The sequence below is a fragment of the Hyla sarda genome, chromosome 8, assembly GCF_029499605.1.
Source record: "Hyla sarda isolate aHylSar1 chromosome 8, aHylSar1.hap1, whole genome shotgun sequence".
Classification (NCBI taxonomy): Eukaryota; Metazoa; Chordata; class Amphibia; order Anura; family Hylidae; genus Hyla; species Hyla sarda.
Genome location: NC_079196.1, coordinates 98,461,478 through 98,483,472, shown reverse-complemented (window position 1 = coordinate 98,483,472; position 21,995 = coordinate 98,461,478). Strand labels below are relative to the sequence as shown.

Genomic DNA, 21,995 nt, shown 5'->3' with positions numbered 1-21,995 from the left:
GCTCTGGCAAACAGCTTATGGCAAGATGCCAGGAGTGGACACCTTACCGATCTGATGTAGATCTCCTATCCTGAGGAAATGTTATGTAGAAGGTCAAATAATCTGTTACGAGACTAGGAATAGAATGGGAGAATTGTAACATACAATACATATGGCAGTGGTTCTTTACAGAATAGTAATCATGTAGGGCCTATTATGGACATTTATCAACGGGTTTAGTCAGGTTTTCTTTACTATAATTGTTGCAAAATTGTCGCAACTGCGACTATGCGATTTTTCGTGCGACATTTTGACTGGAAAGCGAGAAAAGCAAGTTTTCCAAAAATTAACTACGTAGTAATAATTTTAAAATGGACTACGGGTAGTCAGGTATTTATTAACTGCGACAGTCGCAACTGCGCAAAAAAGTCGCAACAGGGTTAAAATTTGACTAAATTTACTCCAGCTCAAACATGGAGCAGAAAAAGCTACTACCAAAGTAAAAAAGGAAAAATTGCTTACGTGAAAGAAAATTATCAACAGGCGGAAACCAGATGATAAATAAGTCACACATAAGCAAAAAAAAAGGAAAAAATTACTAAAAAAAAAAGAATACATAAGCGAACATTGATAAATGTCCCTCTATATCCACATGACTGTATATTGAATGCATCCTAGCCTAGGACACCTTTACACTGAACAAAGAAATGTCTATACCTTTTGTAAAATGTTTATTTTAATAAGGGGTTAAACCATGTAGTCCTTCTAGTTTAATATGACTCACATCTTCCCTAGATACCCTGGCTGCACCGTATCTCTCTGGACAGTGGCCTCGAGACCATGGGCATGTGGCTCCTTGCATGAAAGATCAGTCAACACAGGTAAGTTCAAAGTTTACTCTTCATAACCTTATTGTGAAAATGGCTGCAGTGTAAGTCAATGGGAAGAAGTTTCATCCTACGTTATAGTAACACTGATTGCCTCCTCCTGTCTGGAAAATCTGGAAAGTCTCACTAATTTGCTTACTAGGGCTGCATGATATACCGTAAAAGCAATCGAATTGCGAGTTTTGCGAATTGCGACATGGCCAAAGGCAGGGGAAAGATGTGTCGGGGGGTGGAGTGGTGATCTTACGTGAGTAACGTGACAGTGGGGGCGATTGGACATGAAATGAGGGGGGGATTTCACCCTTGTATTATATCGCATCGCATATCGAAATCGCAATATTTAGGCCCATAATCTACTGCACAATTTATTAATATTGTGCACCCCTAATGTATACTTTCTGCCTCATGTGTTTAGAACATTAAATTATTTAGATAATCTTCCATTGTGGCCTGCTTATTACAATATAACTGTTCACATCAACATTTATCTCTCTACATCCAATGTAGTATCTTGGAGTATGATGCTTGTGTAGAAGGTTCTTGTTGTCATAGACGGTAGTTTTTGGAAAACTGCCCAGGGGTGTGGAAATAAAAAACAAAAAACAAAAAAAAAACTACTTGTCCAAGGGGCTAAAGCAGAACACAATCTACTTGTCCCTCAAGAAAATCCACTTGTCCTGGTAGATAAAATAATTTCAACCAAAATAGTACGATTCCCCCCACTAGACCACCAGGGATGGATATAAGATCCTTTAGACACTGCTGTCAACTTAGACAGTGGTGATCTAATGGTTTAATAGCGGCCACAGCAATCGCAGTATGCCAGGATATTAGCGGCGGGAGAGCTGTAGCTCCTCTTACGCCCGAGACAAGCCCAGAAAAGTCTAGATGTAACTTTTTGATCACCTTATAAAAAATTTCTCATATGAAGTGACCAAAAATGAGCAATTCTGGACTATTCTCTACATTTACACCGTTCAATTAACATTATATTTTAATAGCCTGGACATTTCCACATGCAGCGATAACACTTATGTTTATTTTTGTACATTATTTTTATTTAAAGGAAATTGGAAACTTTTATTAGGAAAGGGGCTTATTCACATATATACGCACTTTTTAAAATATTTGAATCACTATTTTTCAGTCTTCATAGGACTTATATATGGAGTCTTTTGATTGGAAAACACTGAACAACGCTGTTACTGGGGGGGGGGGGGGGGTTCTGTTTCTCCAGTTTATATTGTGCATTTTATTTACTCTAATTTATGTGTCATTATGTTGCATTTAGTTACTAGATAACTACAACTCCCAGCATGCCCTGATACAGCCTATGGTTGTGTGGGTGTTGCAGCATGTTGCACTGTATAGTTAAGGTTATTGTGTAACATGCTGGGAGTTGTAGTTTTGGTTCGTGTCAGCTGCAGAGCCATAGGCTGTATCAGGGAATACTAGGAATTGCAGTTAGTAACTACAACACCCAGCATGCCCTGATGCAGCCTATGGCTCTGCCGCTGACCCAAACCAAAACTACATCTCCCAGCATGCCCTGATGCAGCCTATGGCTCTGCCGCTGACCCAAACCAAAACTACAACTCCCAGCATGCCCTGATGCAGCCTATTGCTCTGCAGCTGACCCGAACCAAAACTACAACTCCCAGCATGTTGCACTTTATAGTTCTACAGTTTAGGTTACGGTGTAACATGCTGGGAGTTGTAGTTTTGGTTCGGGCGTGTTTGCGTGCATCCGTGGGGCTCTTGGTCAGCGGGTGAGTATGAAGGGGGCGGGATTCTGGCGGTGCAATTTAGTGCGGGTGGCCAGAAACCACAAAAAATAAATAAAATTAGATAGCACAACTGGCAGCAGCGCACCCCAACCCCCCCCCCCCCCCCCCCCCCCCCTCCTGGGGATTGCCCTAATGCCCGACGTGTCAGTCCGCCCCTATACTAAACATACATACATACACATATTCAGAGGCCCTTTTTTTTTTTTTTTAAATGAAAGCGCTCTAATTGGTCAGCAATTGGACAGGTTTTTATAAATCTCCCCTAATATGCTGATGTGAAATGGGCCCTACACAGTATCCTCACATTACTGGGTTGTCTATGTAGTGCAGGACAGGATAAATCCTTCACAGCAAGAGACACACTCACTACTGTACGCTCTAATTTTCTAATAGAATAAATGTAAATATATTATTTTAAATTAGACCGCCTCACTTTATTATACTGCTTCCATTCAAACTTTGATTTAAGTCAATTTAATGTTAGTATGTAATTTACATTGCGTGAGTATTTTCCTTTCATTAATGCAAATAATTGTACATTCCCTTAATGCGGTAATTAAACAATGCATGGTACTATAATAGAAAAATGTCAACTTCTTTTTCCTTCATCTGTTATGCAGACTGAGAGTGCTTGGGCCGAGGAGTACGCTGAAAAGAAGAAAAGCTCTCACAAGCGATCTGCGTCCTGGGGCAGCAACGAGCAGCTGAAAGAGGTTAGACAGCTGCTGTGTGCGGATTAATGGGCCGTCAGCCTGCCTGCATATATCCGTTCTTGTGTGGTCACCTATTCAAAGCCAGGCGGTTGGGGCAATGAAAGCTGACCATTGTCCTGTCATAGATTTTCTGTAGGATGTGCAATTTAATTGGTTTTGAATATTTGCACAGAAAATATTTAAACTTGAGGTGACTTGTCAATGATGCCTCTTCTTTGCAGTAAGAATTAGTACTTCTCCGAAGCTTATACACTGCTCACACTCAAATGCTGCATTTACTGTAGAGCATTGTTTCCCAACCAGGGTGCCTCCAGCTGATGCAAAACTACAACTCCCAGCATGCCCAGACAGCCAAAGGCTGTCTGGGCATGCTGGGAGTTGTAGTTTTGCAACAGCTGGAGGCACACTGGTTGGGAAACAATGCTGTAAAGAGATTGTATTTAACTGTGTGGTTATACAAAGAAATATGTTACAATATGTGCTCAGTGTATACCCGTGTTTGATGTATGCTTGCAATGAAGAGTTAATGTGTTTATATGCAATCACTGTTAGGGCAGTATAACTTGTATGTGATCTGGTGCATCAATAGGGGCATAGACGCCCACGACAATGAAATAATTCTACCACTGTACAAATCTCTAGTCAGACCACACATAGAATACTGTGTACAGTACTGGGCACCAGTGTACAAGAAAGATATAGTGGAGCTGGAGAGGGTTCAAATAGGGGCAACCAGAGTAATATGAGGAATGAGAGGACTACAGTACCCAGAAAGATTATCAGAATTAGGGTTATTTAGTTTAGAAAAAAGAAGACTTAGGGACGACCTAATAACTATGTATAGATATATCAGGGGACCGTACAGAGATCTCTCCCATGATCTATTTATACCCAGGACTGTATCTATAACAAGGGGGCATCCTCTACGTCTTAAGGAAAGAAGGTTCCTACACCAGCACAGACTGGGGGTTCTTTACTGTAAGAGCAGTGAGACTGTGGAATTCTCTCCCGGAGGAGGTGATCATGGTGAACTCTGTAAAAGAGTTCAAAAAGGGTCTGGATGCATTTTTGGAGAATAATAACATCTCTGGTTATGGATACTAGATTTATAGGGACAGAAGGTTGATCCAGGGATTTATTCTGACTGCCATATTTGGAGTCGGAAAGGAATTCTTACCTCTAGTATGAGGTTTTTTGCCTTCTTCTGGATCAACTCAGTAGGGACTCATTAGGGATATAGGTTGAACTTGATGGACTCTGGTCTTTTTTTTCCAACCTAATGAACTATGTTACTATAAAGCAGATAATCTAGATTAAACACTGTTCATTGCAACATGCTATTCATTTAATATAAAATATCCAAGTATAGCAGTCTGTAATTTGTTGCCAGAATCCTCTTGTTTTCACAGTATACATAAGTTGGGGAACCAATTTGAACTGCAATAAAACTTTAATACAAACAGTGTGGATATACAGTCCAGTTTGTGAGCTGATGGGCACAATGCAAGCAGAAGGAAGCTATGCACACATACATTGGATATTTGTCACTCTGTGTAATGTTTCTCTAATGACTCCATTAGGGGGTAATAAGGGTTGAATATAGCTAGATTTCTCCAGAGAAAGGTTGTGCCTTTGGTGTCTAGCAGCTGCTTCTCAAAATAAACTCTGCATTTCCTATGTAGGGAAAATACACGTTTTAAGAGGATGTAAAGCTGATCCTTTCATGTAAGGTGGGATTTTAGTTGCAGTCTAAAATTAAGGAAAGGTTTTCCTTCATGTAAGTGTTTCTCTAAAAAAATAAAATAAAATAAAAATTAGTGTACCTGTCACTAATGAAAACTTTTGAGATATATATATATATATATATATATATATACACACCATATTTATCGGCGTATAACACGCACTTTTTAGGCTAAAATTTTAAGCCTAAAGTCTGTGTGCGTGTTATACGCCGATACACCCCCAGGAAAGGCAGGGGGAGAGAGGCCGTCGCTGCCCGCTTCTCTCCCCCTGCCTTTCCTGGGGTCTAGAGCGCTGCTGTCGGCCCTTCTCACCCCCTGGTTATCGGCGCCGCTGCCCGTTCTGTCCCCTTGACTATCGGTGCCGGCGCCGATAGCCAGGGAGAGAGAAGTGGCGCAGACAGCCAGGGGGAGAGAAGGGGCAGCGGCACCCATTGCCGGCGCCGCTGCCCCGTTGCCTCCCCCCCATCCCCGGTGGCATAATTACCTGAGTCCAGTCCGCGCTGCTCCAGGCCTCCGTCGTGCGTCCCCAGCGTCATTGCTATGCGCTGAACGGCGCAGCGCATGACGTCAGAGCGCCGCGCCGTGCATAGCAACGACGCTGGGGACGCACGACGGAGGCCTGGAGCAGCGCGGACCGGACTCAGGTAATTATGGCACCGGGGATGGGGGGAGGCAACGGGGCAGCGGCGCCGGCAATGGGTGCCGCTGCCTCTTCTCTCCCCCTGGCTGTCGACGCCGCTTCTCTCCCCCTGGCTATCGGCGCCGGCACCGATAGTCAGGGGGACAGAACGGGCAGCGGCGCCGATAACCAGGGGGTGAAAAGGGCCGACAGCAGCGCTCTAGACCCCAGGAAAGGCAGGGGGAGAGAAGCGGGCAGCGACGGCCTCTCTCCCCCTGCCTTTCCTGGGGGTGTATCGGGGTATACACGCGCACACACGCACCCTCATTTTATCATGGATATTTGGGTAAAAAACTTTTTTTACCCAAATATCCTTGGTAAAATGAGGGTGCGTGTTATAGGCCGGTGCGTGGTATACCCCGATAAATACGGTATGTGTGTGTATATGTATGTATGTATGTGTGTATATGTATATATATGTATATATATATATATATATATATATATATATATATATATATATATATATATATATATATATATATATATATATATATAATATATAATATAATATATATATATATATATAATATAATATAATATAATATAATATAATATAATATAATATAATATAATATAATATAATATAATATAATATAATATAATATAATATAATATAATATAATATAATATAATATAATATAATATAATATAATATAATATAATATAATATAATATAATATAATATAATATAATATAATATAATATAATATAATATAATATAATAATATTTTAGTTTTATCTAGATTATATGTAATGTACAGTGATTAAAAAATTGGTATATTTTTGGGTGAAAAATTGCCAAATACAGGAACTGAGGGCGGGACAAGCAGGGCTCTGTGCAGACTCCTGTCTTGTCAATCATCCTGATGTGTGAGCCCGTAGCATGTCACAGAGCCTCACTGCACAGAGTCCTGTTTGTCCACCTACACTTTCTGTATTTGGGCTCCTCATAGAGACACATATACTTTGGTGCTGAAAATGCTCCTTGGTTTTTAGAGATGTCCCGATACCATTTTTTTTAAGACAGAGTACGATTACCTTTAATTCTAGTACTGGCTGATACAAAGTACGAGTACCGATACTTTAAAATTCTAGTACTGGCCGATACCAAGTACGAGTACTTTTATTTTAAAGGGAATCTGACAGCATGGTGACGCGGTTTCTGGCGCTGCTTACCGTGCTGATATGTGGGTCCTTGTTGTGTACAATGAAGGCGGCTGCTGTAGTATGAGCCAAGATTTCTCTCTTCTCCATTGGACAGAACAGGGAATTTGAAATGGCGGCAAAACCGATGTCTCTGGAGAGATTGCGCTGATGTTCACATGGTGAGCAGCAGTAGAAACCGGGTCACCTGCACGATCTACCCATAAATTCAAGTTAGTGCAGGTGACTCTGCTGTAAGATTGCCTATAATAGTAGGGAGTATTCCCCCTTTAGACATAAGCAGGGCCCCCCCCCCTTTAGACATAAGCAGGGCCCCCCCCTTTAGACATAAGCAGGGCCCCCCCCTTTAGACATAAGCAGGGCCCCCCCCCTTTAGACATAAGCAGGGCCCCCCCCCCCCCCCTTTAGACAGAAGCAGGGCCCCCCCCTTTAGACAGAAGCAGGGCCCCCCCCCTTTAGACAGAAGCAGGGCCCCCCCCTTTAGACAGAAGCAGGGCCCCCCCCCTTTAGACAGAAGCAGGGCCCCCCCCCTTTAGACAGAAGCAGGGCCCCCCCCCCTTTAGACAGAAGCAGGGCTCCCCCCCCTTTAGACATAAGCAGGGCCCCCCCCCCTCTTAGACATAAGCAGGGCCCCCCCCCCCTCTTAGACATAAGCAGGGCCCCCCCCCCCCCCTTAGACATTAGCAGCCCCCCCCCCTTTAGACATTAGCAGGGGCCCCCTTTAGACAGCAGGCCCCCACCCTTGTGGACAGCTCACCTGCGGCAGTCCTCTGTCAGGTGCTGCTGTTCCGTCCTCCCGTCCCCATCATTGCGTTCTATGGAGGAGCATGTGACACACACATCACTCTGCTTCCTCCACAGGGTTACGCTGGGCGCAGGGGAGGAGGAGTGACGTGTATGTCACATGCTCCTCCATGTAATGCCATGATGCGGATGGGAAAACGGGGGCAGCGGAGCAGCAGCAGGTGTATCGGACATGGTATCGGGGGACAATGAAGGAGTCCCCAATACCATGGAAATGGCCATTATTGGCCCCGATACTAGTATCGGTATCGGGACATCCCTATCGGTTTTATTAGGTCTAGTCTGACCCCTCCATAGTATAATTAGTAGTATGTGTATAGAATATGAAGTCTTCAGACAGTTATTCCTATAGGCCATATGAAAAGTGATGTTTTCAATTATGTATATAAATGTACATTGTAATGCCTTGATTTCTCTTCAGATTGCAAAACTACGTCAGCAACTTCAAAGGAGCAAACACAGCAGCAGACATCATCGTGACAAGGACAGGCAATCTCCGTTCCATGGGAACCACACTGCTATTAACCAGGTAAGAACTAGTACAACCCCACAAGCAATACAACCAATACCCCAGAGACCAGCTATTAAAGTAACAAGCCTTGAGAAAATTAGCACATAGATTTAAAAAACATTTTATCCCCTATCCAAAGGATAGGGGATAAGATGTCTGATCGCAGGGGGCCCGCCGCTGGGCCCCCCCCGCGATCTCCCTGCAGCCCCCGCATTCTATGTAGGAGCTGCATCTCCAGTTTCGGAAACCTCTGGGTTTCCGGGACAGGGGACGTGAAGTCACGCCACACCCCTTCCATTCATGTCTATGGGAGGGGGTTTGATGGCCGTCACACACCCTCCCATACTTCTATTAAAATTATCTTAATCCTACCAGTACTTATCAGCTGCTGAAGTTGAGTTGTTCTTTTCTGTCTGACAACAGTGCTCTCTGATGACACCTCTGTCTGTCTCAGGAACTGTCCAAAGCTGGAGACGTTTGCTATGGGGATTTGCTTCTACTTTGGATAGTTCCTGAGACAGACTGAGGTGTCAGCAGAGAGCACTGTGATCAGGTAGAAAAGAAAGCTCAACTTCAGCAGCTGATAAGTACTGGTAGGATCAAGATATTTTAATAGAAGTAATTTACAAATCTGTTTAACTTTCTGGAGCCAATTGATATGAAAAAAATCGTAATTTTACATTTTCAATTACCTATTGTTCATACAGCATAGAACTTGTGCATGATACAAATTATATCCACATATATACACTGCTCAAAAAAATAAAGGGAACACTTAAACACAATGTAACTCCAACTCAATCCACTCAGGAAGCAACACTGGCAATCAATTTCAATTGCTTTTGTGCAAATGGAACAGACAACAGGTGGAAATTAGCAAGACACCCTCAGTAAAGGAGTGGTTCTGCAGGTGGTGACCACAGACCACTTCTCAGTTCTTATGCTTCCTGGCTGATGTTTTGGTTACTCTTGAATGCTGGCGGTGCTTTCACTCTAGTGGTAGCATGAGATGGAGTCTACAACCCACACAAGTGGCTCAGGTAGTGCAGCTCATCCAGGTATGCACATTAATGCGAGCTGTGGCAAGATAATTTGCTGAGTCTGTCAGCATAGTATCCAGAACATGGAGGTGCTTCCAGGAGACAGGCCAGTACATCAGGAGACATGGAGGAGGCCATAGGAGGGAAACATCTCAGCAGCAGGACCGCTACCTCTGCCTTTGTGCAAGGAGGAGTAGGAGGAGCATTGCCAGAGCCCTGCAAAATGACCTCCAGCAGGCCACAAATGTGCATGTGTCCAAACGGTCAGAGACAGACTTCATGAGGGTGGTATGAGGGCCCGACATCCACAGGTGGGGGTTGTGCTTTCAGCCCAACACCGTGCAGGATGTTTGGCATTTGCCAGAGAACACAAAGATTGGCAAATTCGTCACTGGCACCCTGTGCTCTTCACAGATGAAAGCAGGTTCACACTGAGCACATGTGACAGACATGACAGAGTGGACGCCGTGGAGAACTTTATGCTGCCTGCAACATCCTCCAGCATGACCGGTTTGGCGGTGGGTCAGTAATGGTGTGCAGTGGCATTTCTTTGAGGGGCTGCTCAGCCCTGCATGTGCTTTCCAGAGGTAGCCTGACTGCCATTGAGTACCGAGATGAGATCCTCAGACCCCTTGTGAGACCATATGCTGGAGCGGTTGGCCCTGAGTTCCTCCTAATGCAAGACAATGCTACACCTCCTGTGGCTGGAGTGTATCAGCAGTTCCTGCAAGAGGAAGGCATTGATGCTATAGACTGGCCCGCCCGTTCCTCAGACCTGAATCCGATTGAGCACATCTGGGAGATCATGTCTCTCTCCATCCACCAACGCCACACTGCACCACAGACTGTCCAGGAGTTGGAGGATGCTTTAGTCCAGGTCTGGGAGGACATCCCTCAGGAGACCATCATACGCCTCATCAGGAGCATACCCAGGCATTGTAGGGAGGTCATACGGGCACGTGGAGGCCACACACACACTCTACTGAGCCTCATTTTGACTTGGTTTTAAGGACATTACATCAAAGTTGGATCAGCCTGTAGTGTGGTTTTTCACTTAGATTTTGAGTGTGACCCCATATCCAGACCTCCATGGGTTGATAAATTTGAATTCCATTGATAATTTTTGTGTGATTTTGTTGTCAGCACATTCAACCATGTAAAGACGAAAGTATTTCATACGACTAGTTCATTCATTCAGATCTAGGATGTGTTATCTTTAGTGGTCCCTTTATTTTTTTGAGCAGTGTAAGTGAGGTATATTAGTCAAACCTTTACAAGTAAACAGACTGGCCAGTGGGGCCTACAACTATTGGAAGGGTCATCACTTTCATGCTGCCTTAACCGCAAGTCATTAGAGCAGTCCCCAGTGACTTTTCCCACCCCATCAGCCTTGATTGTTAAATCTGTTAGGCTGCTTTCACACTATAAAAATGTATCTGTTACAAACGTCCGTCAGAAAACAGACTTTAAACGGGCGTTAAACAATCCCATTCAAGTCTATGGGATTTTTTTTATTACCCGTTATGAATCGTTATAGCCCGTCATGAATAATGGCCATTAGTTGTGACGCTAGAAATAACGGGACATGCACAAATTTTTCGCCTGTCACAAGAAACGGGTAAATTAACGGCCGTTATTTTTAACACTGAAGTCTATGGCAAACGGATGAGCCTATGTCATCCGTCTGCACCTGGTTTATAATATCCGTTATTACTTCTGAGCATGCTCAGAAGAGGTGACATCAGCAGACTCCTGCAGTGCTGAGGGACTACTACTACTACTACCATCATTGAACAGACTTGTTTCCATGATGGGAGTAGTAATTCCCTGGCTGCGGGAGTCTGCAGACAGTTGGGGAGGCTACATTAGTGTTTGTACTACTACCCCCATCATGGAACAGAGTCTGTTCCATGAGGGGGGTTGTAGTACAGGGGCTGAGGAATTGATCGCATCGGGTTTCACTTCTGAGACCCGGTGCGATCTGAAGTTATTAAGCAGGGGAGTGGGCGGCATGTTCCGCAACCTTGCGATGTATCAGTGTGTTTTAACTAATTTTTAAATCCCCGCATGGAGCCCTGAATGGTCAGTACCGAGGAGCCATTCAGGGCTCCCAGTGGGGTTTTTAAAATGAACATTGTGAGTAGCAGGGGGCCATATCTATATTAAAAGCGCTGTGGGAGGCAAGATTTACTCCATAAACTGCTGTGCTGTGCTCTGCTGTGTCAATAATGTTTGTTCATAAGATTATTTGCATATTTTTAATATTGAACGCCAAGCCAAGGCAACCAATACACAAATTTGTTGCTGGGCCGAACAATAAACACCCAAACATGGAAAACGTCAAACATAGATTCAGTGATGTCCTTGACAGGGGTGTCCGGAAACACCTGACTGCCTTACAGGACTCCTGACCCACCACTCATAGGGCTCTGTTTGAATACCTTCAATTGAGACATTTCTACTCTGCCCTTCAGGGCACCCTCCTTCGCTAACTCCATTTGAACAGCTTTGCACAGCCGCGTCCTGCCGCCCGGCATTCCATCTCTCACCTGTACGCTCTTTTGCTTTCCCCTGGATTTTATAACCTCCCACTAGGGATCGAGCGATTATCAGTTTGGCCGATAATCACGATTTTGGGCATTATCGGTATCTGCAATTACCTTGCCGATAATGCCCCGCCTCGCGACCGCCCACCACCACCCCGACCCGCCGCACCGCTTCGGCCCCATTGCCTCCCCCATCCCCGCTTCTGGCTCCTGCTGCGTCCTGCGTTACGCTGTGCGCAATGACGAGTAACGTGACGTCAGTGCGCACAGTGACAGCTCAGTAGGACGCCACTGGAGCCAGATATAGAGTGGACCCCGTGAACAGGTAATTAGAAAACCGGGGATGGGGGAGGCAATGGGGCCGGGCGGTGGGGGGGGTGGCGGTGATAGGACTCAGGACCCCCGGACAGGCAGGGTGAGAGAAATGGGTGGCAGCGGTGGTCTATGGCACCACAAAAGCCACTGCAGTTCATTGATTTAAAGCGCCCACTTTAAATCAATGAACTGCAACGGTGTCGCGGGGGGATAAATAGCCGATAACTTATACCGGAATATCTGTATAAGTTATCAGCTATCGGCCCTAACCTGCACCGATTATTGGTATCTATATCGGCCCTAAAAAACAAAACGATATCGGTCTATCCCTACCTCCCACCCTTCTGTGCAATGTGGGAGACAGTTGGGTAAGCGATACTCTCCTGAGCAATGGTCCTGATGCATCACCCTCACTAATAAAGCAGTAATTGCTACCAGGGCCCTGGAGACATGCTATAAAATTCTCTCAAGGGCACGATGTCGCACATCAGGTGGAGTTTCCCTGCTTGATCCTCGTTTTGGGATGTGGTCCTTCATACAGTGTCTGAGGTCACAGGTATCGGTATCCCTCGTAACCTGGGCGCTGTTATTATTCATGTCCCTATGGCCGTGTCTAAATATAGGAGATCACTGGTGCGTCATCTCCTCCAAGCAGCTAAGACTGTCATCCTGCGCCACTGGCCTTCCCCGGAAAAACCCCACATGCCAGGTGTTGGTCTCTGAAGAGGCACAGACCCAACGATTGGAAGAGCTTCTAGCTACTGTCCCGCGGGAGGTGGACCGCTACACCGCCATTTGGCTCCCCTGGATGGAGTTCTGCTCGCCCTCTCGCTCCTCTTCCCCTGGCGCTCGATCTCCTGGTCTCTCTCTTTTCTGCCTTCCCTCTATGTTCTGATGTGTCTGTTCTCCCTGCTTTTATTTTCTTATTTATTTTCTTGATCTGCACTATTTCCTCCCATGCCGTCTTAGTTTTGTCTCATTCTTTTGTGCAGTTTATTATTTATGCCGCACTCGTCCTTTTGGCTGTTCCTGATATATCTGCCATTTTGTATTTGTCTGCATGTTTATCTTTGAGTGTACTGTGATGCCTGTATTTTTCTTGTAATTTTTATATGATCATGTTCAAGTAACAAAGATTTTTGCACTGTAGTTATGTTTGGTCCATCTGATTGTTTGTTTATTACCAGATGTACCTTTTTTCTTCCTGAATAATTCACTCAGATTAGATGTTGTAGAAAGTTGTAACTATGCACACATACTTCTACCCAGAAGACAATGTACGGCATTTTCTATTCTGCTTTTTACCAAGGCACAGATTTGTTTTATGCCCCCTGTGTCCATTTGCTTTACCATATGCAGATATTTTAACCTTTTGTGTGTTTCTGCTCCCCTAGCAGAGGCAGTGGGCCCCTAGAGAGGTTTGTCCCTTCTGCTTTGTATTCTGAGAGCACGCACCCCCTGCTGGGTGCTACAGATTTACTACACACATAAGCCCTAAATGCAGGTTACCAGCTGCCACTTGTGCAAAGCCCAATCTGCTTCCCTGGACTTTTTTTTTTATTTTTTGCCAGTTACATTCAAGAGCTTGAAGTATTCCCTTTCAATGCTTTGAATATTTACTGAATTATGTAGATGAATGTGAGTGTGTGTGTGAAGCCAAATTTGTATGTATTGTAAACTTACAATTTTGAGGCAAGTATTTCAGAAAAGTGCTTTTTCTAAAATGATTTTGTTACCATGAAAATTATTCCTGCATACCCTTGTAATATGAACTTGTCATAAAGATGCCATCCAGCACCCTTAGGTAAATTCTGCATTAAAGCTAAAAAATAGAGATTAAGTGTAGTGACACCATGCTTGATTGACCATCAACCCATTAAAATGGCAAACCTAAGACCCCAGATCTTATGATTGGTGAATAGTAGGACCCTCAGTGAAAGATAGCACTGCTTATGTTGCCCCCATACCTCTGCTCGTCCTGCTATATATCTTCTCTTTAGACGGTTTGTTAGAGTACCTATCGTGAACTCATCTGTCCCTAATCCCCCCCCCCCCCACCCCCCAATCTGTCCCTGACTCTAATCTGACTTTTTTTTTCTTCTAAAACCCCTTATCTTACCTTTATTAGTCCCTACTTCCTTGCTCAGTTCCCTGCCATCTGTGAGAGAGGAAAGGGGAGTGGCCCAGCAGGCGTGGCATCAGCTGAAACCTACCTTGGCTCGCTTCTGCCCTTCTTCCTCGCTGCGGGCCGGCTTGCAATCGGGGGGGGGGGGGGGGGGGGGAGTTTGGCTTTGGGTGTTGCCGGGGCTGCGGGCCGGCTTGTATTGATGGATGGGTTTGGGGGGGGGGGGGGGGGAAGAGAGCTGAGGGTGTCAGGAGCTGCGGGCCAGCACATGTAATCACAGGTTTGCTGAGGGCATCGGAAGCTGCGGCCTGGCACAGCAGCCATCCGGTTTGCCGTGCACATCGCTCGCTCCCGCCTGTCTGACAGGCAGGGAGATGTGCTGTCCTTTTTTTAGTGCCCCGGCTGCACTGAGAGTTCGGTCTCATGCCAGGCCGGCATGAGTCCAAATCTGATGAGCTGGGACATGTGAGGAGACCCCTAGTGGTCAGTTTTTAAAAGTAAAATATAAAGATACATTTTTGTTAATCACATGTTATTAAAAAGTGGTTTCTAATAAATTAACAAAATATAAAGTTTTTGTGGGGACAGGTTATCTCTCTAATTTTCAAATTGTTTGAATTTGGCTGGGTTTAGACATGGTGTATCTGCTGCAGATTTTTTGTGAACATTCCCCAATTAAATGGCCACTGTCACTCTTAAAAGGGAATGTGTCATCAAAAAAATTACCTATTGTTAAAGTTTTTGTGTTAAGAGTACTCCAGTGCAGGAAAACTTACCCTGTATCTAAAGGATAGGGGATAAGTGATTGCAGGGGGTCTAACTGCTGGGACCCCTGTGATCTCCTGTGTGGCACCTCTGCTCTCCCCAGAAAGAGTGTGTTGACCTCCGCACAAAGCGTCCCCTCCATGTACCTCTATGGGAGAGCTGAAGATACAGTGGGGTAAAAAAAGTTTAGTCCGCCACCAATTGTGCAAGTTCTCCCACTAAAAAAAGATGAGGCCTGTAATTTTCATCATAGGTATACCTCAACTATGAGACATAATGAGAAAAAATCCATAAAATCACAGTCTGATTTTTAAAGCATTTATTTGCAAATTATGGTGGAAAATAAGTATTTGGTCACCTACAAACAAGCAAGATTTCCGGCTCACAGACCTTTAACTTCTTCTTTTAAGAGTCTCCTCTGTCCTCCACTCGTTACCTGTACTAATGACACTTGTTTGAGGTTGTGGACAGGTGTCTTTTATACTGATAACAAGTTCACAGTCACACTCCAAACTCCACTATGGCCAAGACCAAAGAGCTGTGGAAGGACACCAGAAACAAAATTGTAGACCTGCACCAGGCTGGGAAGACTGAATCTGCAATAGGCAAGCAGCTTTGTGTGGGGAAATCAACTGTGGGAGCAATTATTAGAAAATGGAAGACATACAAGACCACTGATAATCTCCCTCGATCTGGGGCTCCAAGCAAGATCTCACCCCGTGGTGTCAAAATGATCACCCGAGCAGTGAGCAAAAATCCCAGAACCACACGGGGGGACCTAGTGAATGACCTGCAGAGAGTTGGGATCAAAGTAACAAAGGCTACCATCAGTAACACTACGCCGCCAAGGACGTGTAGTGCCAGACGTATCCCCTTCTTAACCCCTTGGGGTTTAAGGGTTTTCCAGTTTTTGCACTTTCCTTTTTTCCTCCTTAACTTTTAAAAATCATAACAACAGTTTCAATTTTGCAGCTAAAAATCCGTATGATGGCTTATTTTTTGCGCCACCAATTCTACTTTGTAATGACATCAGTCATTTTACCCAAAAATCTACGGCGAAACAGAAAAACAAATCATTGTGTGACAAATTTAAAAAAATGCCATTTTGTAACTTTTGGGGGCTTCCGTTTCTACGCAGTAAATTTTTCGGTAAAAATTACACCTTATCTTCTGTAGGTCCATACGGTTAAAATGATACCCTACTTATATTGGTTTGATTTTGTCGTACTACTTGAAAAAGTCATAACTACATTCAGGAAAATTTTCTAAGTTTAAAACGTCATCTTCTGACCCCTATAACTTTTTCATTTTTCGCCGTACGGGCTGGTATGAGGGCTCATTTTTTGTATTTATCTGACTTTTTGATCACACTTTATTCGTTGCTTTTATGATATAAAAAGTGACCAAAAATACGCTATTTTGGACTTTGGAATTTTTCGCGCGTACGCCATTGACCGTGCGGTTTAATTAACAATTTTTATAAATCGGGCATTTCCGCACACGGTGATACCACATATGTTTGTTTTTGTTTACAAAGGTTTTGTTTTTTGTTTTTTAATTGGGGAAAAGGGGGGTGATTCAAACTTTTATTAGGGAAGGGGTCAAATGATCACTTTTTTTAATTTATTTTTATTTTTTATTTATTTTGCACTGTTATAGCTCCCATAGGGGGCTATAACACTGCACACACTGATCTTTTACATTTATGAATGGTTTCTCATAGGAAACCATTGATCAATGATTCTGCCTCTTGACTGCTCATGCCTGGATTTTAGGAACTGAGCAGTCATTCGGCAAGTGGACAGCATGGAGGAAGGTAGGGACCCTCCTGCTGTCTTTACAGCTGTTCGGGATGCCGCGATTTCACTGAGGCGATCCCGAACAGCACCCTGAGCTAACCAGCACTGCTTTACTTTCACTTTAGACGCGGCGTTCAACTTTGAACGCCACGTCTAAAGGGTTAATAGCGCGGCACCGCGATCAATGCCGCGTGCTATTAGCCACAGGTCCCGGCCAATGTTAGAGGCCGGGCCCGACCCGCTATGACACAGGGCCCTGCGTTATAGACAGGGAGCGGGCTGAGGGCGTATAGGTACGCCCTCTGTCCCCAAGGAGTTAAGCCAGAACATGTCTGGGCCCATCTGAAGTTTGCTAGAGAGCATTTGAATGATCCAGAAGAGTATTGGGAGAATGTTATATGGTCAGATGAAGCCAAAGTAGAACTTTTTGGTAAAAACTCAATTTGTCATGTTTGGAGGAGAAAGAATGCTGAGTTGCATCCAAAGAACACCATACCTACTGTGAAGCATTTCAAGGTCCTGGAGTGATCTAGCCAGTCTCCAGATCTCAACCCCATAGAAAACCTTTTGGAGGGAGTTGAAAGTCCATGTTGCCCAGCGACAGCCCCATAACATCCCTGCTCTAGAGCAGATCTGCATGGAGGAATGGGCCAAAATACCAGCAACAGTGTGTGAAAACCTTGTGTCTGACCTTTTGTCATTGCGAACAAAGGGTATATGACAAAGTATTGAGATGAACTTTTGTTATTGACCAAATACTTATTTTCCACCATAATTTGCAAATTATAAAAAAATCTGACAATGTGATTTTATGGATAATTTTTTTTCTCATTATGTCTTTGAGGTATACCTATGATGAAAATTACAGGCCTCTCATCTTTCTAAGTGGGAGAACCTGCACAATTGGTGGCTGACTAAATACTTTTTAGCCCCACTGTACCTGAATACTTTTTAGCCCCACTGTACCCCACTGTACACTGAATCTCCTGCTCTCCAATGGAGTTACAAGGAGGGGGCTTGTCGGGTGCTGCTTCCTGCAAGGGTCGACCTGCCGGTGCATTGCCGTAGAATGAGATTTGCCATAAAATGAGATGGTCCGCCTCCATCACATCCTATTGGCTCACTCTTGTCACGTGACATATTTAAACGTCACGCATCGATGCGCACAGCAGTGTCAGTTTGGCTATCACAGGGAGAGGATCTCCTCTCCCTGTGATAGCTGAAGCTCCACGGAGCTCTCATGGCCTCTGTGGCCCGACAGAAGTTCACATGTACGCAGCTCATACGGCTGCCTCATATACACTTACTCTATTATTACATTTATTGTTGATCCACAGCGCTATCGGCGCTGTCATCAGTGTGCGTCCCCGCGAGCGCCCCACGGCCGTAGCTCTACTCCCCGTCCCCCGGAGCTGTACTCCCCGTCCCCCGCAGCTCTACTCCCCGTCGCCTGTTAACGCTCAGGGAGCGATCCACATGGGGGATGGGGATTCCTATGCCCGATGGCGCTGTCATCAGTGTGCATCCCCGCGAGCGCCCCACGCCCGCAGCTCTACTCCCCTTCCCGTTAACGCTTAGTGAGCAGGGAACAGAAAGTAGAGCATCGGGCGCAGGTAAAGTAGTACTGCGCATGCGCAGCACTACGCGAATAACTTAACCTGCGCCCGATGCTCTACTTTATGTTCCCCGCTCCCTGAGCGTTAACGGGACGGGAAGTAGAGCTGCGGGGGACGGGGAGTAGAGCTGCGGCCGTGGGGCGCTCGCGGGGACGCACACTGATGACAGCGCCATCGGGATCCCGATAGCGCTGTGGATCAACAGTAAATGTATATGAGGCAGCCGTGTGAGATGCGTACATGTGTGAACTTCTGTCGGGCCACAGAGGCCATGAGAGCTCCGTACAGCTTCAGCTATCACAGGGAGAGGAGATCCTCTCCCTGTGATAGCCAAACTGACACTGCTGTGCGCATCGATGCGTGACGTTTAAATATGTCACGTGACAAGAGTGAGCCAATAGGATGTGATGGAGGCGGACCATCTCATTCTATGGCAAATCTCATTCTACGGCAATGCGCCGGGTTCCATGGGATTGCGGGGGTCCCAGCGGTCGGACCACCCACTATAAGACACTTATACCCTATCCTTTGGGGATAGGTGTTCATGCACAAGATTACTCCTTTAGGGTATGTTCACACGTATAGGATCTGCTGCAGTTTTTTTTTTTTTTCTTTTTTTTTCCCCTGCAGCTGATTTTGCTACCCATTGAAGTTAAGCAAATTGTTTTCCATTTTGCTAGTTCCCAGTCTGGCCACTAGGCCTAAAACAGAGCTAACAGACAGGATTATCGTGTAAGGTGCCCCTTAGTACATAGATTACAATGGTACATACAGTAGCTGCTGCTCACAGCTTAGCCTCTCCCTTCCTCCAGAATTACCTCTGCAAACGTCCCTGAGCACGCTCAGACATCTTTCTTATTCATATCAATGGGACAGGCCCTGTCTATTGTTGCCTATATCTATAACTCTTGCTGCAAAGCATATCTCTAAATTCTGCTAAAACAGATCTGGCAAGAAGGCGGCCCCAATAATTTAAATAAAAAATAAATATAAAACAAATTACAATGTAAGGCTCAGGCCGCGTGCTTCTCTCTCCACTATTTTTAAAACAGCAGCCTGCCTTATCTGCTGAAATATGCAATGAAAAGCCATGTTCACATGGCGGAATGCCAGTGGAAATATTCCGCTACAGTAGAATTGACTGCCTATTTTCAAAGGGGATTCCACTGCCCCATTCACTCAGCAGAATCTCAGCCACAGAAATTCCAGATTCTGCAGATTTAAGACATGTCTTTAAATTTAGCGAAATTCCGTTTAGATTCCAATGAAGTTAACGGGACTCTGTAGTCAAGCGGAATCTGTGTTTTTGAAAGCACAAAAATTCCACTCCACTCTGCTTTTCTGAGTGGAATTTGAACATAATAGCAGAAATTCCACCGTGTGAACATAGCCTTATGGTAAAATCCACACACCTAGCCCATGGTGAGCACTGAACTCGCAGTCTTCTGTACAAACACTTCTATGTCGCTCCATCCATGCTGCTTATGTTCCCACCTCTACCTCTCATGCAATTATACATTTAGCATACATTCTGTATCAGTTAGTCAATGCATTAAAGCATTTGAGAATTGATAATACAAAAACATAAAAAAGGCAGAAGAACTCCAGCTGGGAATGTCAGATAAAAGCTGCTTTGTTAGAAAAAATAAAATAAAATCCAAATCCACCACATCAGAGCTACATGTGCTTAGGATCTGATGTTTCGGTAAACACACCTTAGTCACAAATCTGTGACTAAGGTGTGTTTACTGAAACGTGTCAGATCCTGAGCACATGTACCTCTGCTGTGGTGGATCTGGATATTTTTTATAAAGCAGTTTTTACCGACATTCCCAGCTGGAATTCTTCCACCTTTTGTGTGCTGTTGTTGGGCTTGACTCTGAGCGTGTCCGTGCTGGATGTCACGATGGGGAAGGTGGTAGCTGGACTTGATGTGGATGTCATATCGGGAGTTTGCTATAAAAATACATATAGACAGCCTTCCTAAAACCTCTGTCTGCAAATACCTTGAATTACTTATTTAGTATCCTATATAAAATTCCCAAGAAATTACACATGGCAACCTTTTTATCTAACCAGAGAGTTATGCATTGTACGAGCCCTGCTGTTACAGTTACAGCCAAACTCTTAACCCCTTAAGGACTCAGGGTGTTTCCGTTTTTGCACTTTCGTTTTTCCCTCCTTACCTTTTAAAAATCATTACTCTTTCAATTTTCCACCTAAAATTCCATATTATGGCTTATTTTTTGCATCACCAATTCTACTTTGCAGTGACATTAGTCATTTTACCCAAAAATTCACGTCGAAACGAAAAAAAAATCATTGTGCGACAAAATCAAAGAAAAAAAAGCCATTTTGTAACTTTTGGGGGCTTCCGTTTCTACGCAGTGCATATTTCATTAAAAATGACACCTTATCTTTATTCTGTAGGTCCATACGATTACAATGATACCCTACTTATATAGGTTTGATTTTGTCGCACTTCTGGAAAAAATCATAACTACATGCAGGAAAATGTATATGTTTAAAAATGTTCTCTTCTGACCCCTATAACTTTTTTTATTTTTCCACGTACAGGGTGGTATGAGGGCTCCGTGTGCCATGATCTGAAGTTTTTATCGGTACGATTTTTGTTTTGATCGGACTTTTTGATCACTTTTTATTCATTTTTTAATGGTATAAAAAGTGACCAAAATACGCTTTTTTGGACTTTGGAATTTTGCGTGTACGCCATTGACCGTGCGGTTTAATGAACGATATATTTTTATAGTTCGGACATTTACGCACGCGGCGATACCACATATGTTTATTTTTATTTACACTGTTATTTTATTTTTTTTATGGGAAAAGGGGGGGGTGATTCAAACTTTTATTAGGGAAGGGGTTAAATGACCTTTATTAACACTTTTTTTTTTTGTACTTTTATTTTTTTTTGCAGAGTTATAGCTCCCATAGGGACCTATAACACTGCACACACTGCACACACTGATCTCCTATGCTGATCACTGGCGTGTATTAACACACCTGTGATCAGTGTTATCGGCGCTTGACTGCTCCTGCCTGGATCTGAGGCACGGAGCAGTCATTCGTCGATCGGACACAGAGGAGGCAGATAAGGGCCCTCCCGGTGCCCTGTAAGCTGTTCGGGACGCCGCGATTTCACCGCGGCGGTCCCGAACAGCCCGACTGACTAGCCAGGATACTTTCACTTTCGCTTTAGAAGCGGCGGTCAGCTTTGACCGCCGCTTCTAAAGGTTAATACCGCACATCGCCACGATCGGCTGATGATGAGTGCCGGGACGACACGATGTGAGTGCCGGGACGACACGATGTGATGCAGGGTCGCAGCGCGACCCCGCATCATATCGCGGGAGCTGGCGCAGGACGAAAATATACGTCCTGCGTCGTTAAGGGGTTAAAGGGGTTGTCCCCTGATTATAGGCTTTATTTCTGTTTGATCAGGCAAAACAGAAACCTTTTTCTGAAGGAATGTAAACATTGATATTACATAACTTGT

The 21,995-nt window shown here is 44.5% G+C and overlaps 1 protein-coding gene across 2 annotated transcripts in view; it reads left to right on the top strand.

Moving 5' to 3' along the window:
* The window catches only part of FAM117B (family with sequence similarity 117 member B), a 59,992-nt gene that overhangs the window by 14,903 nt on the left and 23,094 nt on the right, over positions 1-21,995 (top strand). For both annotated transcript variants that reach the window (XM_056533866.1, XM_056533867.1), the window contains exons 2-4: positions 775-860; positions 3,274-3,366; positions 8,183-8,290. In XM_056533866.1, coding sequence (XP_056389841.1) covers positions 775-860; positions 3,274-3,366; positions 8,183-8,290 — 287 coding nt within the window. The remainder of the gene's footprint in view (positions 1-774; positions 861-3,273; positions 3,367-8,182; positions 8,291-21,995) is intronic.